General features: G+C 44.6%; 1 protein-coding gene and 1 long non-coding RNA gene across 12 annotated transcripts in view; one reads left to right on the top strand and one right to left on the bottom strand.

Annotated features, from left to right (window-relative positions):
* The window catches only part of GC (GC, vitamin D binding protein), a 52,753-nt gene that overhangs the window by 18,496 nt on the left and 16,336 nt on the right, over positions 1-17,921 (bottom strand). For 6 of the 11 annotated variants that reach the window (XR_002438630.1, XR_002438626.1, XR_002438629.1 and 3 more), the window contains 15 exons: positions 17,008-17,170; positions 16,498-16,612; positions 13,207-13,314; positions 11,589-11,658; positions 11,021-11,153; positions 10,706-10,917; positions 9,885-10,017; positions 9,305-9,399; positions 8,857-8,986; positions 8,567-8,769; positions 8,206-8,338; positions 7,963-8,060; positions 7,589-7,721; positions 7,423-7,498; positions 5,471-5,575 (listed from right to left, as the gene is read on the bottom strand). Coding sequence is in view for 1 of the 11 variants with exons in the window: in XM_021396772.1 (XP_021252447.1) it covers positions 7,445-7,498; positions 7,589-7,721; positions 7,963-8,060; positions 8,206-8,338; positions 8,567-8,769; positions 8,857-8,986; positions 9,305-9,399; positions 9,885-10,017; positions 10,706-10,917; positions 11,021-11,153; positions 11,589-11,658; positions 13,207-13,267 (1,455 nt within the window). In the remaining 10 variants the exon portion in view is untranslated. The other 5 variants (XR_002438627.1, XR_002438635.1, XR_002438632.1 and 2 more) reach the window with 5 other exon arrangements.
* LOC110398816 lies at positions 14,575-15,056 on the top strand. The gene is made up of 2 exons (XR_002438636.1): positions 14,575-14,745; positions 14,837-15,056. It is a non-coding gene; the product is annotated as an uncharacterized LOC110398816 (long non-coding RNA).

A 17,921-nucleotide genomic window follows, 5' to 3' on the forward strand; every position in this document is an offset into this window, starting at 1 on the left:
GCTATTCATAATGTCTCAAAGATTAATGTTTTGCTGGATTGAAAGGATTAATTTGGGGAATCTTTTTATGTTGACCCAAGCTCACCTTTTCATGAAGGACATGGGACACGTGACAGAGTGTGCAAGCAGAGAGGTACTCTGCAAGAGTGCCTAAACATTGGAACTTGCTTCCCATGGTGGGTCGAAAATATTCTATGAATTTGGTGCCTGTCCAAGCAGGCTGGAAAGGAAGCTGCTGGGCTGAGTCTTTGGATGGAGCTGAGACTCTGCTTCTCATAACAGCAGAAGTACTATGATGGCTTTCTGCCAGCAGCTAGCCAGTAAAAAGCTGCATGAAGGGACCTTTTCTATATTTCTGAGATTTTATGGCCTTTTCTTTTACAGTTTGTTATTGCATTGGAAATCTTATTTATGCAGGCATGATTTACTTAGGTTAATTGCTCCATCTAAAGGAAGCTCTTACACTTTATAAGGACTTCAGAAGATTTGAAACGTGTTTGGCTTAAATACAGAAAAAAACAACCAAATAAATAAAAAGACACATCCTTTCCTAAACAACTTTGATGAAAACAGAGCTGTCAGCATGCTTCAAGAGGAAATGTTGCCCTTTCAGCTCAGGTACTGTGCATGCCACTAATACAATTTACAATTGGTCTTCAGCACCAACTGGACGATGGTCTCCTTCGCACCCTCATCTTCTTTTGCTAATAACAGCTAAATGTCTGCCAGTCTGTCTGGTTTCAGAAGAGATGTTATTTTCTAATTTCGACATTTCAGTTTTTCAACAAGATTTCAAGCCTCTTGCATGAACAACCCCAAAGAGAGAAACACAGAGAGAGAGAGGTAAGTCTATTTTACACAACCTGAAAACTCATTTGGAAAGACGGACAAGTAGGTCTTCGATATTTTGTGATAGCATGTAATGGAAGAACCATTGTGTGGGGACTTGTATGTGAAGGAAACAACACAAATAACCACATAAAAAAATGATGTGAGGAAGTCCAATATCTAGCAATGAGGGACTTGCACTCCTCTTTCTTCATGCGTTCCTCATCCTTGCACTACTTTGGCTACTCACAATTGGTCACAGTGAGAATGTTTTCTCTCTGTGGAAAGCGCTCATGTTAAACTAAAGGCTTGAGAGATTTCTCACCACCTTTTAAACATCCTATTCCACTTCAGCACATCTAAAAAGTCTAGCTCTTACACTATTTTTTCCCTAATGAAGCCAGTTCAATGCCCCACTGAAGGCCAGACTTGAGTCTGTTAAACATTAAATTGTGTTGCAATAAATGACAAGAGAATGTTTCAGGAATTCCACTAGCTGGATTAAAAAGGCATGTATGTTGAGGCTAGTGTGGCAACAGTTCTACTTTAGCCAGCAGTCACTGCACTTGCAGGCACAGGTTGCATTAACCCATGTGAAGGCCTGCAGCTGCTTCCATTCTGAAGCCACTTGCTGTGACCCTTGTATTTTCATTTTTATTGCCATTCTGGCTCTGTGACAGTGGCCTTGCAACGAGGACAATGCCCAATGCCATGCAAAAAGTGCACAAGTGAAAGCAGTAAGATGCAGGTCATCAGCACTGAGAGTTAGCCATGACCAGCTGCATGACTTGGCATCAGAAAAGTCTGAAGTATTTTAACAGGGACTGCTATCTTATGAAAGGTTCATCTGTTTTAAGAGCTGCTTTTGCTGTGTCAGGCGTTTTGTCTGTCTAGCAGGATTCCTCCTGAAGTCACTGAATGGATCATTACGATCCAGTATGCCCCTTATGAATCAAAAAAACCAGAACATTTTTCTGCCACACTTAATATCTTAGCACCTTACAGTGCTACGATGATCAGTTCCCAAAGAATTCATAATATTTGAAATGAAATACTCAGTAAAACAATCTGCTCTAGTGTTTTATGGGATAATACTAGTAATTGTGCTGAATTCTATCTTAAGCTGGGTTTCTTCCTAGAGGTACTTCTCTGTCACCAAAGTACTTTTAGTAAGTTACTTTTTAATGCTTTTGATGTATGCCCCACAGCTGAAAACCTAGCATCCTACAAATGACAGAGATGTCCAATACAAGTAGCATATGATCCATGTCAACTCTGTTCAGATTTCTGCTGTGTTTATAAACAATCAGATGATGACCAGCTGAAAAGGACAGCTTTGAAATTTGCTTGAATGGTTTCTTGTGACTCAAGAGAAATACAGACATGAAATAAGAAGAGTTGTCAAAGGCTGAACAGAAAAATTAGGCTTCATGGGTGAGATGCCCAGCAGGCCTCAGCACAGCACAGGAGATCTCAGTGATGGCTCAAAGGGCAGAACTGACAGGTACCCATTCTACAAATCTTTCCTGCTCAAAGCCTTTTCACTCTTCCCCGGAGCTTCTGTTTGTCTCAATACCTAAGTTGAGCTGTTAATGCAGGACTCCTTAAAGAGCCTCTACGGGGAGCAGTAAGCCCATAGTCAGTGAGTAAGAGCTGCCCTGTGGTATTAGGGCAACTAGACACCCACCAGGATCCCATCAACTCTGCAGGGTCTACTGCTTTGTTGCTAAAATAGGAAAAAGGCATTTCAGGGTTTTTTCTGTTTGTTTTTAAACTTAGCTGTGCGGCTTCAGGAAATATAGCGTATGACAGCTGCAGGAGATGAGAAGTGAAGCTGTTTCCATGTTTCCAGGGGACAAGAAATCTCTGATGAAATACACACAGGACAGTATCCCACAACTAAGCTTGTGTTAATGATCTCATGGATTTGACTACTGCAGGCATAGCTGTAGGAGATATTTGTTTTCTCTATCTCTGCATTACCATTGCTCAGCCAGTAACAAGCGTATACAAGACCACACAGGTATAATATGGGCAGCCTTTTCTCAGGAAAAAAAAGTAGGTGTACCTCTGCTCTTAGTTTCCTCCAGGTAGACAGGGATTTTCATTTTCACTCAGACTACAGATTTCCTCACTGTTAAGGATCTCATTTTCAGTTGTTGAAGAGTATAAAACCACTTCACAACTTCAGACCATCATGTTTTAAAACAGGTGTTTTGCTGTAAACCATGTAGCTCCTCTTCTGAGCCAGGCAATATACTAATTTCACCACAAACTGAAGGAGCAGTTAGGGCTATATGGATCAGTAAAATTAGGAAAGGAGCACATATGAGTCACAGAACTGCAGGGGTTGGAAGGGACCTCAAGCGATCATCGAGTCCGACCCCCCTGCTAAAGCAGGTGCCTACAACAGGTCACACAAGTAGACATCCAGACAGGTCTTGAATATCTCCATAGAAGGAGACTCCCCCACCTCTCTGGAGAACCTGTTCCAGTGTTCCATCACCCTTACCATAAAGAAGTTCTTCTGCATGTTTGTATGGAACTTCCTATGCTCAAATTTTAGGCCTCTGCTCCTTATCCTATTGCTACACACCACTGAGAAAAGCCTGGCCTCATTCACTTGCCTCCCAGCTCCCTTTAGATATTTATAAACATTAAGTAGATCCCCCCTCAGTCTTTTCCCCAGGCTGAACAGACCCAGGTTACTCAGCTTTTCCTCATACAGGAGATGCTCCAGGCCCCCAGTCATCTTTGTAGCCCTCTGCTGGACTCCTTCTAGGAGATATCTGTAGAGATATATACCCCCTAAAGCTGAAGGGGTCACCTCCAAATACTTTGCTTCTGCACTGCATCCAGTGGGTCAGCATAACCTTTCTAGGCCCAGCACAGAATAAAGTGATGACAGCTTAATCTTGTCATGTTTAGGAACATCCCTTTTACCACATCAAGTGTTGTTTTTTTGTTTTGGTAATGTCATGCTGACCTAGGACATCTGATTTTCTGCTTGTTGAAGTATTTTGTAATTATGACACACTAGTAAGGACTTTGATCTAGCACTGACACCTTTGCCTTTTATATTAGTACTTAAAGCATACGCTCATGCATATGTATGTATGTAAAAATAACAGGAGAGAGACAGTCAAGCACAGACAAGGGAGATATGGCAGAGGTGGCTCATTTATTCTTCACATTCCCTATTTTAGATTAGAGGTGTTATGTTAGCAATAGAGAGCATACAAGCACAACCTGGGGGTGCTGCACTGTTTTGCACAGCAGTGTATGTTTCTGCATGAAGAATAATGGTCTAATGGTTAAGGGGTTTCTGGCTTTACTGCAGCCCCCTTATTTACAGCCAAGTTAGCTAGATGATACATAAAAGGAAATTAAGTGACGCAGCTTTCACTCCACAGAAAAGCAGAAGGGCCCCTGCACTGTGACATGAGGGGAAGAGATTTCATTTATTTGTTTTCACTCAGGGACTAGTAGGTAGGGATACCTCCAGAGTATCTGTCCTATCCCAGGACAGACCTGTAATGCAGCTGAAGTCTGACACCCGATATTTTGAAGCCTTCTTTTGACTTTTAAACAGAAAATGCCAAAGGGAGATTATCCAGTATCTACAAAACAAGAGGACCCAGCAGATGTCACAGAGTCACTTCAAGGTCACTGTAAGAGAATGGACAGTCTGACTTTTACGTTTAGATGGGTACTTTCTATTGGGATTGATGAAGCGTTGTGAGCGTTCTTTATCTCTGTAATTTAAGGCTGTTAGGACCCATGTATGGTATTTTTTTACGGTGCGTTCACATTAGGAGACCAAAGGCTCCCTAGAAATGTGAGTTTTGTTATTGGCAAAGTTTTATCTTCCTGAAATGGCAGACAGTGCCCCTGCTCTTTGCAAGGACTGTTTGAGATGCATTTGGATTCTCATGTAAACATTCCTTTCTAGCCTAAGCTCACCAATAAAAGATGCACAACTATATCAGAAAAACGTTCACACCATGTGAAAGTCACTAACTACAATGCCTAGTACAAAAGTAGGAGTTGACATTGGTTTTCTGTACTTAATTCCTTATGCAATAATACCGCATTGCTTTGCAATAGTAAAGAATTACCATAGGACCTGACTGTCATACTTACGTTCACAAGGAATAAAAAAGCAAAGAAAAATCTCAGCCACAACCCACCCTTTCAGCTAATGTCTTGGGACAGAAAGGCACCTAATCCACATTTTAACTATGAAAAATAAAAGACATTTAGAAAGCCTTCATTTACTTAGAAATAAATACTAGTTCTCCATAAAATTAAACACATATGTTTTTTCTTCATAAGCAACAACATTAGAAACAAGTGAAATCCATAGAAATATGTTTTAGCTGTGAAACACTACACAGAGCTTAGTCACTACAATTAAACCATGCTATTTACTTACCATGCTATTTACGTTTCCAGTCAGAATGAAGAGGGAGGCAGGTGCCACAGCAAGGATGAGGAATACGAAGAGGAAATTTCCCACGTGTAAAAGTACTTAAAGGTACACTGGTTTCAGCCACTGTGCTGGCAGGACACTCACAAGATGCCAAAAAGGCTGGAGGGACCTCTACCAGATGGCATTTATGAAGTCCGAATATGAACATACCTTGGTAATGCCTGGGATTGCTCTGGGGTCACACTGTGAAGCCCACTTCTACAGCTCTGCTCTTAGCCCTGTGGTGGCTCCAGGACAGCCAATGTAGTGGCTTTTCTACAAATAAACAAGAGGAGAAAATGAATGCTTGGGAAGGCAATAGGGTGAAGCCTTTCTGGCATGATTTTGCTCTGCCTCACCCCATGCTGCATGGGGAAACACACCCCATGACACTAGAGACAAGGCAGATTGGGATCACCATGGCATGCGATGGTCTGGCCAAGCAGAAATGTCCATTTTCAAACACCATAAAAAAAAGCGTTGAGAGGACCACCTCACACTGGGCTCGTATTGGTCCTGAATGTCACCAGAGGTCAGTGTGAAGGGGTGGTTTTGCTTTTCAAATGATATTCTGAAGGTGATCTTCCCCACTCTATGAGAAAGTGCAGCACTAAAAAAAAAAACACAACAGTATTTCCCAACCCAAACCATGCTCTCCCTGCAAGCTGCCAGCAAATTCAGGGCTCAGGAAGGTGGTTTTGGTACACGAAGAAACATGGCTAAAATCAAGGACAAGAGAAGATGAAATGTGACTTATGACCACCATCCTACTTGTCCCCACCTTTGGGTAGTACCTGACCCAAAATGGCATCTGCCAGCCCACAGAATGGTCTCCTTCAGACCAACACAAGGTGTTGCCATCACAAGGGCAGGCACTGGTGCTCCTTGCTGTCCCACTGCAGCTCCCTCACCCTACTCCTTGTGGTGTGGGTTAGGATGGTCCTTGGGCTCATGAAGGAGACACAGCACTGAGAAGAGGTAAGCATAGCTCATGTAACACCTGGCAAAGGTGGATGCTTAAGGTTGTGTTTAAAACCTTTAAAATTAGTGTTTAAAAGATGACCGATTACCAACTGTCAAAATCCCTTTCAGGCACCAAAAACATGGGGCTGTGAGGTGATAGATCTGCTTGTCAGAGGCTCCCTAGCAGCCAGGGTATGCTACGCTGGAACTGACAAGGATGGGGCAATGCCTTCTTAACCCACTTCAGTAAAGGTTTGTGGAAGGATGTGTGTGCAGTAGAAGAGAATCATCTTTATGTGTGGAGGGCTTGGTGACCCTGATGTACGGCTGCCACAAGACTGTCCTCAATGTGGTTTGTTTCTCTGAATTCCCAGGAAACCTGCTAGTGCCAAGTTTTGTCGAAAAAAATGTTTGTTTTCACAAGTAATCTCACCTCTGTGATGCTGTTACTGTATCTTGTGAGGCTGGACATTTTCCAGCATGGTCAAGGTCTTTTAGAAGTTCCTTACAAGTGGCAAAGGGTACCATCAGCCAAAAAAACATCAAAATGAGCCCTTTCCATGACAGGGACATGGCATTACTTTTCCCAGCCTTCTGACAGGGAGATTTATTTGAGGTCCAGTCAGACAGCCTTGCATAGACCCCTTTTTGAGAGCACGGGAAACAGTGTCGCCCTGCCCACTTTGGGGCACAGCAGGGCCAGATGTAAGACAGCATGTTCCTTTCTTCCCTGTGTTACAGGCGCCATCTCTTGGCAACAGCTGAAGCTTAAGCTGTTTGATTTCAGATGGACAGCTCACCTCGTGATGTTACTGCCTCCCTTCACAGTGACAATATCCAGTCAGAAAGAGTAACCCCATCTCTGTGGGTGCCTGATGTGTGATTTTGATTTTCCTGCCTGTTTAGAACATTAATTCCCATAGCCAGAGCTGGGACCTTTACCTCCTGTCTGTGAGCTGCCCCTTTGAAACCAGACATACCACAATGCAATCATACAGAAACCAAGGTTTTGGCAGTCCCCAGGGCAAGGGTGTGTTTTTTAAAATATGTTTATTGTGGCTGCAATGATGTATCAGTTAGGGGGCTGCAAGCTGGGCGACTCCTTCCCCTCCTGGTCCAGACAACAGCAGCATTTTGCATCCTCCAGCTGGACCCCTCACCTTGTTTTTCGCTGTCCCACACCTAGACCAGCACACAGGGGCCCTGCTTGCACATACTTGCCAGCTCTGTGGTCACCTGCAAGAGGGGAGAAAGAAGTGAAGTTTGGCAAGCCCAGGTCAGGTTGACTGACTCATGCATAGTATTGGGTGGTGTAAGGTGCTCTACCTGTGCGGCACAATAAAGTGGCGGCGAGTTCGCTGGGCAGCATGTGGAGGCGAAATCGGCTCTCTGGTCTGTCAGCTCTGCCAGCAGCTCAGGGCTAGCATCTGGCCTGGTCTGCCTGATGCTGTCCCTCAGCCTGCAATTTGGGGCCAGACAGGAAATTGTGTCAGTGTGCAGTGGGCTTTCGCAAGGACCCGGGTGCATTTAAACCTCCAAACCACAGTGCACTGCCAAATTTTGATGACACAGTCTGAAGGGAAAACTTCCCTGATGCCATGGGAGGAGTTAAGCTCATACACACGGATTTCGGGTGCAAAAGCTTGGCCAAATTAAGCATGAGTTTCTGGAAGCACCAGCAGAGGGTGATGAGCCTTTACCTCTTCTTGAAGTCAAGGAAATTCAGCTCAGTGTACTGCCCACAGAGCTGGTTGGCTTTTTCCAGGAAGGCAGGCAGCTCTGCTCCCACTTGCTGTCGCTGTGTGGCACAAGAGAGGGTGACTTCTATAATCAGGACCATACATACATGGGTTTGGGGGGAATGCAGGAGCTGGAGAGGGAGGTAGAGGGCAATGACAAGGAAGTTTATGTTGTGTAAAACAGAAGGCGCCCCTCCCAGCTACCTTGCTGTCAAGGCAGGTGGAAGAATCCTTGGCAGAGCAGCACTCCTTGATGAAATTTTCAGAGGTATCATACAGCTTGCCAAGGAAGACGTCAGGGACATGGGTGTGTCTCCGTGCCAGCTCAAACATGTACCTGCAGCATGGCAGGAAAAACAAGCTAATATTTAGCACTGGCTGTTCCCATCAAAGCTGCCAGCGCTTGGATGCAGCAGTGAGGTACAGCCAGCACTTCCAAACCCTTCTCCTCATAGCATGTGAGTCTCTCTGGGCTACTGCGAGAAAAGTTCAAATAATAATTAAATTGTGTAATCAAGAGAAGGAGACTAAAGCAACTAGTTGCAGTGGGTACTGGGGTGCTGACCTTGTGGTGTGGAGGGCCCCGTTACCATCACACAATTGCTTGTTGGTTGGCGTCTGCAGCTCAGGCAGTTTGGGGACCACAGATGGTTGCAAGGCAGAGATGCAGAAGTAGTTTTCCATGATGTTTTTTCCTGCACAGCAGTCGGCAAACCTTTTGTCTTTGGCTGACAGCGTGGCACAGACCTTTGTGGTGTGCTCTGACAACTGCAGAGGAGGAGGACAGGAAACATGCAGTTTGGTGTCCTGCTCAGGGAGCCTCCCAGACCCAATGTGGGCTCAGGATTGTCCTACCTTCTGCTGAATGCAGTCTTCAGCCACCGAGTCACAGCACTGGGAGAACACCTCAGCAGCATCCTCTGCCAGAGGGGAAAGGTCCTCAAATGAAGCGCTTGGTATCTTCTGGGCAAGCATGGTCAGGTAGCTAAGCAGACACAAAGCACAGAGGGAACTTAAAAATTTCAACCCATTCATTCCACAAACTTAAGAAGAGACCATAAGCATATCTAGTATTTCTGTATCTGTACTTTTTGTCTTTCCCACACACTATGCACGCCATCTGTGGGTGCAGCACCCAAGCACTGCCATACAGACCAACCAGCCTAGTTCTGTGGAAGTAACCTCCATCTTAGCTGGAATATATCTTGGTGAAAACCAGAAAGGAACTGCCATCTGAAATAGGAAAGCAATCCCCATCTAACCCAATTTAAAGGGTAGAAAAGGCTATATATCCCCTTTTTACCTGAACTTCATTTTGTCCTTCCCATATCCTGTTAAGCGGGAGCAAGCTCTGTTTGACATCAGTGTAAGTAGGGAAAGGGTTTTTCTTTGCAGTTTCTGCAAGAAGAATATGTAGCAGTACAGTGGATGGTAGGGTGGAGATAGACCTTCAGGAAAAATGGAAACTTCTACACGGTGAGGTAAAAAACATTGTGCTTGGCAAGTTGCTGCTTGGCTATGCTATGAGCAGCCCTATAATTCAACCTCCTTTTACTACTGGCTACAAAAGGCAACAACAGTTCTTCTCATGCTGGGTTTTGAAGCTAATTAGAGTTTCATGAAAATTGTCCCTCCACCATCCAGGTAGACTTCCCACCAACTTCACATATATCTGGAAATTCAGGGTAGTGACTAGCAAAACTTGAAAAAAAACTTGAAAATCCCCAATACCGAGAACATAAGTAGAAGAAAACCTCCTGGAAATAACCAGCAGCTTCATGTTGCTGGGATGAGTGGGGCCAGGGCTGAGCCACCCTTGGCTGTGGGCATCTGTAGGATAAATGAGCAAAAGGGAAAAGCAGGCCGTGGGGGGGCAGACTCACCTCCTTCAGGAAGCAGACAGTGGGCGATGGGGATATGCAGCAGGTGGAGACCATGGAGAGGAAGTTCCTGGTGGAGCCCAAGAGCACGGGCAAGGGTGCCTGGCCGTAGCTACTGACATACTCGTGGAGGAACCTGTGTCAGAGGCAACCCTCAGACACCCCAGGACCAGGTGCTCAGTTGCAGATTTGTTGTTTCGGAATGTTATAGCTACACTGAGGATGTCAGCCCTGCAGGAACATCCCTGTGCTACTGGCTTAATGTATCAATCCATCAACCCACCTGATAGCCCCTCTCTAACCACTTGCATGGCCACCTCCATCTCTCATTCATTTTGTATAATCCTGTCCTTGGGGCCTGCACAAATGCTGAGTACACCAAACTTTTGTTTGGATGCACCAGTAGCCCCAGAAAGGGGTTGGCCAAGAGCCAAGCAGTTGCTTCTGCTTCGGACAGTGGCACAGGGACAAGACTGGGAGAGATATGTGTAGTGGCGTGAGCTACAGGGTTTATCACCTCCTTGCCCCTGTAGATAGCTACAGCAATTACTACAGTGTTTTTATGAACAAAGCAGTTTTGTAAAGTGACGTGGTTACTCCTGGCAGAGAGCTTGGTGGCCCTAAGTGACAGAGGTGCAAACCTTCTCACTCCATTCCAGAAAGAAAAGGATAGGCTTTAAGATAAACATCAAGAAGCCCTCCAGATTACTTTCCAATTTTCAGCAACTGTTTTCCAGACTTTGGCCAGCTTGCACGCACAGTGGCTTGGCATCACAGCAAGACTGAGCATTTTTTCCAGCCCAGTTCAGCCTGCTGGCACTTACCTGTCAGCAAAGTCCTTGGGATCCTTCTTGAATGCCTGGCAGAGTTCTTCATTGGAAGGCTCAACATAGTGGGGCAGCTGGCGTGGTGGGTGCTCTAGGGCAGCCAGGCACAGCTTCTGCTCCAGGCCTTGGTGGAGGCAGCAGGCAGCTATCCCCGGATGGGCAGGGAAAGGCGAGTCAGGGCTGCAGGACTTGGCTGACAGGGCTGAAGACTGTGGGAAGAGAGGATGCTGCTTGCCCAGGGCTGGAAAACACTCCCTCAAATCAAATGCATTCACAGTTTTAGGGAGCACTGGCTGCTTGCAGTCAACATACCCCAGCATCATAGCAGGAAGGGTCAACACTATCGGCACAGCAGGTCTCCGCCAGTGAGACAATCTCATGCACAAGGTGGCTGATCTCCTCGAAGGTGGCATTAGAGAACTTCCTGCTGTTCACGATGAGGGTCCTGGGAGCAAAAATGACAAATGGTTGAACTTACCACATTTCCTAAAAACCTACACCAAAATCAGCCTGAAGAAACACAGTCTAACAAAACCACCTGGAAAGCATCAATATCAGTCCTTCAAGAACCAGTGGCACATCCTGAAATAGCGTTGCCAGGTTGGAGGTGGCTGGTCTTTGCCTGAAGCAGGTCTTGGGTGTGCATTAGCTCTTATCATTCTTCATTATTTGACCACATAACTGTTTTGTGGAGTTCAACCATAAAGGAAGCTTTTCTCCAGTAGATAGGCCCATTAAGAGCAACAGGAGCCTTCATTTGCAGGGAGTGAATAAATGAGCCAATACATCTCCCTGTTTCTAAGGTATTTTTTAATTCTAAGGGGATCTTTTCTTATGTGCTCAATTTCTTAGGAGAGTAAACATTGTAGGAGGTACCTACATGGTTCGGAAGTCATCCTTCCCCATGGTCTTGAACTCTTGGCAGACTTTGTCCCGAACATATGGTCTACCTGTAAACACAGAAGAAGGAAGATTTGGGGTTCAGTTCATTGATTCTGCTTAAGTGGATGGCTCCTTCTCGGTGACATCTCTTTACAGAAAAAAGAAACCCAGCACTGCTCAGCTCCATTGAATCTACTGTAGAAAATAGCTCATGTCTTTCTCTTTCCACAAGGGAAAACTATTATTAATTACTTTATGATGTTTTGGGGGAGTTGTGATGGTGTTACTCTTCCTCCTATAAGCTTATCCAGAAAAGTTTATACCATGTCTATGCTTTATTCTCACTTCTCATTTCTTTTCTCAACAGTCTTATATGAGAACACAAATCTTGCTTTATTGTTTGCTTTAGGGTTGTCTTTTCTTATGTAACAGCTTCTCCTCTCATGTCAGACATCTCATGTCAAAGCACACTTGCCCCTTGCCCACTCTGCATGGGTGAAACAGGCAGTGTTGGTTTTTATCTGGAGCTGCGGAGGTCGGGAGCAGGTGGCAGCAAACATCCCCAGCCACTCTTGCATTCCTTGGAAACAGTATTGACTTTTTGCTGCAAATGGCATCATTTAGACTTTGATACCAGCAGGGTAAACACTGATACCCTGCTGGCCTCTCTACTGCAACTTTAAAATGATTCTCCTAGGGGTTTTTGGACCAGAAAGATCCCCCTTTGCTCCCCCAGGCGTTCCAGTCATAGCTGTATTCTGTCTGTATCTCTCATGCTGCTGCAAATCTCTGCATTAGCTTGTTTCCCCTTTGCTTTTTCAGTAGAGTGTCAGCCTCTGCCTCCACCAGTGTGGTGCAGGGTCATTTTACCCAAATCATGGGGTCATATACTCATATATCAGCCAAAGGTCAAATTGCTTCAGAAAGAGCAAAGGGGGGGGGGGGGAAAGTAACTTTACAAGGTTGTAATAGGGAAAGAAAAAAACAAGTAAGTTCTTTTATGAAAATAAACTCTGAGGCTCCAGCATAAAATCAGAGGCCATTTGGGGGGGTTTGCTATTGGCAACCAAGCAAAGCTCTGGGAACAGAAAAGCAAGAAAGAGCTGGTTGGCTAAACATAATAGCTATAAACCTTGCACTTCTGCAGAGAAGATAGCATCTCTGAAGCATGAGGGGATGAAGAGGCACAGTCAACACTCTGTTGTTATGGTCTAGATATTTCTTACTGTTGTTACTGGGGAGGTGGTCTCTGAAAGGAGAGAAAATCCACAGGCTGTCCTAACAGGAATATCAGTCTGCCCTGTTGTGCGCGTGGGTGCCTTGAATTCATTTTCATTATCCAGCATTGAAAACATATGTTTGGGCAGGGTTTTTGGGGCAGATCTACGCTTCCCTACATTGTTTGTTAAGCAGAGAGCACAATGCTAGGTGTTCAATTCCCTTGACTCCATACAGAAAAAGAACCGGGGATGGAAAAATTCATTTTTTGAGCTTCTTTATAAGCTCAAAATCATTAATACATTAATATGTATGGTATCACAGACCCTACTTAGTACAGGGCAGTAAATCCATTTCAGCCACAGCAGTACAAGGATTTTGAGAGTAAGCACTCTTACCTCGGTGTTCGGCGTGAGTTGCTACGAAAAGCAGCAGCAGGAAGCTAACAGCCGCCTTCATGGTGTGGTGGAGCCACAGCTAAGCGTGGTTACCACCGTTTTCCCTCCCTGTGCAAAAAAAAGCAGCAGTGGGAAACCCAGCCCAGCACTTATATGGAGCTCTTATGTGTCACTGGATGAATGATTAATCCTGGCTGCAGAGCAAGGGGCAAGCATCCTTCGCCAGGGCACCAGCACATCCAGTTTAGGACTGACTTTAATAATTAACTCAGGGAATACAGTAGCACATCGCTAAGGGACCCCACATAGGATTGTCCTGCCCTACATCAGTGCAGAAGGAAAAATGCGTAGGGGGAAAGTGTCCCATGCATCCTACAAGCGCAAAGTATCTTGCTGTAAGCATTCTTGTGAGGATGGAGGTGGCTCCTCTGAAAATTAGTGATAGGCAGGCATCAGCCTTGGTAAGACAGATGGCTTGCACCATGGCTGGGAAATGGAGCAAAATGCAAAGTATTTTTCCCTGCAAGATGTCCCATGGAAGCAAATATGCCAGCTGACACCCTATGTAGGATGGTGACAATCTTTTTAGATGTGCAGAATAATAACATAACAAAATGTGATGTAGATTGGATACTCAAAAGGATTCATGACCTTTAGAGAGCTGAGGAGTGTTTGATTACCATTTATCTGTGGAAGAAACCTGGATAATAGGCTATTTTAGTATAAACACTGATAGTCTGTCTCTTCTGTGACTATCCTATGTGATTCAGGCTGTAATTTTCCCATGGCGCACTGCTGAATTGCCACCTATTCTCTGTTTTCAAGAAAAATATGGAAATCTGCTAAAAATAGCTTCAGAATAATTGCTCATGAAACCCTGCTGACCAGGGGTACTTCACAGCTTACTCTCCAGTGCTGAATAGGGAGAAAGTGGTCAACAGCTGAGCTCTACCCCAGACCTGCAACATGAACATTCAAGTGGCCACAGAAAGCCACAAATGAATCCCGCAAGCAATAACAGTCATGCACGTTGCCTGGTGCAGGGGCATTTCAGGAGCTCTATAGCTCCAGTTTATTTGTTTGGAGACTCCGTTTGGAGCCAAAGCAAGTTGGGAAATTACCCAGAGACTTTCCTAACTCATCCACACTCTAGCTAGTGAGACCCTATTTAACAACATTTTTTAGTAATTTATTTGCTTAAAAATGTGCTTTTGAAAACGGAATTGATTGGAAATACTGCATGAAACACTGGATCTCTGTCCTTGGGAGCTCATAGGGAGGATCCCCCCACCATCACCAGGGTGACAGGGTCCCTGCTGTGTGCTCACAAAGGAACTTCTCCCCAGCATCTTCCCTGACCATCAGATGCATCAGTGTCTGGGGAGCTAGGGGGCCGAGTGGGTACAAGGATGGTGAGGGCCCAGCGGGGGCATAGCAGACAGCGCAGGAGGGCCTCCAGAGGCCGGAGCAGAGTGCCCCCCAGCCGCCGGAACAAGAAAAATCGCAGATTTTCCAACGTGCCACTGGGCAAGAGAAAAGGTGACAGTAAATGAGTTTATTATATTAGCCTGTGTAACTGTAATTATAATTAGCTACATGCTTAATGCTCCCCACTGAGTTGCCTTAGCAGGATATATACGTGTCTGTGCCACCTACTACTACCGGAAAAAGAGATGAACGCCGCTGACTGCCTTTCTATCACCATGCTCCGCTGGGAAAAACAAAGCCAATCCTCACAGCATCGTAAGAACAGGACCAGTCGCAACATCAAGATCAGCATCTCCTGCAGCCCCTCACCTATCCACTCGGCCTCAGCAAAGAAAACCTCCCAATAAACTCCCTAAGATGCAGCCAGGATGTGATGTGATGTGGGGTATGAGATATGGGATGTGGGATATTGGATGCGACTGATGCAATGTGCCACAAACCACAGCCACACAAAAGGTTCCCCAACCAAACTACTCACTCTACGCCATGTCTCAATCATAGATGGAGCTCAGAGGGGAAAAAATCCTCATTTTCAGATTAAATCCCCTTTCCCCTCATGTGGAGGCATTAAAGGAGGCATTGTGACTAACAGCTACTACTCTAACTCCAGCATTTCATAATAGCATTAATATCAAGTTGAATTGGCATAAAAAATAGGTAAAAGGTACGGGAAGAAAAATAATCACATACATTAAGCAAGAACTTCAGTATTCATTAAATCAGCTCCTCATATTATTAAAAGGCATCTAAAAAAATCAACTATTACTGACAATGTTTTCCCAGACGATGTTTTGGCTCCCTTCATCCCCACTGCGTTGCTTCATTTCTTTTGTACAGCAGCCTTTGCCTGAACTGCGTGGGGTTGCTTTTTTTTCCAAAGTGCATCCAACACTCTCAAAGCAGATCAGCTAGTACTTCTTTAGTTTGTATTTACTCATCACAAGATAAATGTGAACAGCCTCACTGAAGTGAGTTTCATTTCTTATCTGCTTTTTAATTAATTTAAGCCAATATGACATTGCACATACTCAGAGACTGTCTGAAGGAAACCCCTGCATTTCCGCGAACTTTGATTTCTGCAGTTATCCATGAATCACCTGGAGCTGCAGCTGTGTTTATGCCAGCACTTGAAGGGCAAAGATATTGCAGAGGTGAAGCATGGCTCCCCAGAGTCCCATGGGTTAGGGCAGACATCAGCCCTGACACAACAGCCCCAGGGCAGACCCCTTGCAGCAACGCTACCCCAGCCTCTGCTTTTCTGTTTGCTTGCTAAAACAAATAAATAGAAACTACAAAGGAAAAAAAAAGCAGACATGCCTTCTGCTGCCTTTCCTTCCTACTTTCCTCTCTCCGCTTGTGCCTTGCCTTTCCATTTCCCCTTACCTTCCTCCCTTCCCTGAGCCCTTCCCTTTTCTTCCTGCCTTGCCTGTCCCTTTTCTCCTTTCCTCCCCTTTCTCCCTCCTCTCCTTCCTTCTTGTTTTTTCCTTACTCTTCACAAGCATCACTGCAAGTGCCCAGACAAATCTTGCAGCTTTCCTGAGTACCCTCAAGCCTTTCTATGTGTAACCTCTCCTGTACAAACTGCTGCTCAGCGAGTGCCTTTCCAGAAGTTCTCTTAAATCATTTCATTTCGGAATAGCAAGGAAGACAGAAAAATTAAGCACATACATCTCAAACAACAGCCACATATCTCCCTGTCCTATGAGGGGCACCGAACAAGCAATCGTTTACAGCTGAAAAAACCTCGCTCGTTTTATTGGTATGCTGTGTTTTGACATAGACTTAGAACCATCCAGGACTTACCCGCACCTCTGATGTAGTCTCCTGCAGCTGAAATCCAGTTTTCAAGGCTATCCAGTGTAACATCACAGCAAGGCAATGAAGATGCTGAGTCTCAAGTGTCTGGGATCATGCTCTTCTGTTTTGAAATAAAAACACACCTTATACCATAAACACACTTTTGAGCTTACCTTAACTTCTGACCTTATTTCTGTATGTAACACGTCTTTCATTTCTTTCTCCCCTAAAAAAGTTGCTACTCCCCCAACACCAAAGTCATCCTAGCCTTATTTTCCTCAAGCCCTGAGCAACCCACCTGACTGAAAACAAATCACCAGTTACAGCTATTACCACCAGCTGCAGAACATTACTTTAGCTAAAAAAAAGTCTCCTTTTAAATTCCCATCTAATAGAAAACAGAAAGGACAGTTAATGTCATTCAGAGAGAAAGGAGACCGTGAAGTTGAAAAGCTGATTATTTGAGCTTTTGAAATATTAACAAGCAATTCTTTTTCAATATTTGCTCTTCCTTACCTGCACTGGTCAGAGTGTATTTGCTGACGCCCAGTGAATATCCCCATGCCAGGATAGCTTCTTAAGAGTCTGGCTTCACCAAGAGTTCAGAATTCGTGAGGGAGCATCTCTTATTTTCCAGGTGAAAAAATGCCATCTTAAGAATACTTTCTGGCTTCTCTTTCTATGGGAAACCATGGAGAAGATTTCTAATTTCCTAAATTTGCACTTTGCCAGGTTATACCCAACACGATCTTTTCTAGTACTTTCCTGTAGCTAAATACTTTGGGTGTGTTTCCTAGTATTTATTTGAGATACCAGAACGGAGGAAAATGAGATCTTGCCTCAGCATGTGCCAAACAGTCTATACAACCGGGAGCTCTTTGTAGTTTCTCTCCTACAAAGACTGTCCACATTCGGCTTTTCAGCACTATCTCTGTTAATTTGTTTTAAGTTAACCTTTCTGGATGGGCTTTAACTAATACAGGACATTCCAATTAAAGCCTTTTAAATACCACAGGGAACTTTCAAAGCCATCACCTCCATCAGAAGTACTCCGTGCTGTGCTGTCCTAAGATCGTGCTGAGTTATTAAAATCACTCTTATGTTCCTTGGGTTAATAATTCTGGAGTTTCCTTAATCCCTGACATTTCTTACTGATGAGCTCCCAGGCTTAACAGTCAGAAATCTTTGTAACTTAAATCATGGCTTTACACTTAGTATGAAGTTTGTAACCATTTTTATTATTTTATATGTCAATGACACCCTAGCCTCTCAGTCATTCCTCACACAGAACATAATGACTGCACACACACCTAAGACGCTATGTTGGAGAGAACAGGTAACCCCTTGTAATACGTCTAGTGGCAGAAAGAAGTCCAGTTGCAGCGCACACACACCCACTGACCTTTATTTGGAACAAAAAAAAAAGAAGT

Source organism: Numida meleagris, chromosome 4 (assembly GCF_002078875.1).
Source record: "Numida meleagris isolate 19003 breed g44 Domestic line chromosome 4, NumMel1.0, whole genome shotgun sequence".
NCBI lineage: Eukaryota > Metazoa > Chordata > Aves > Galliformes > Numididae > Numida > Numida meleagris.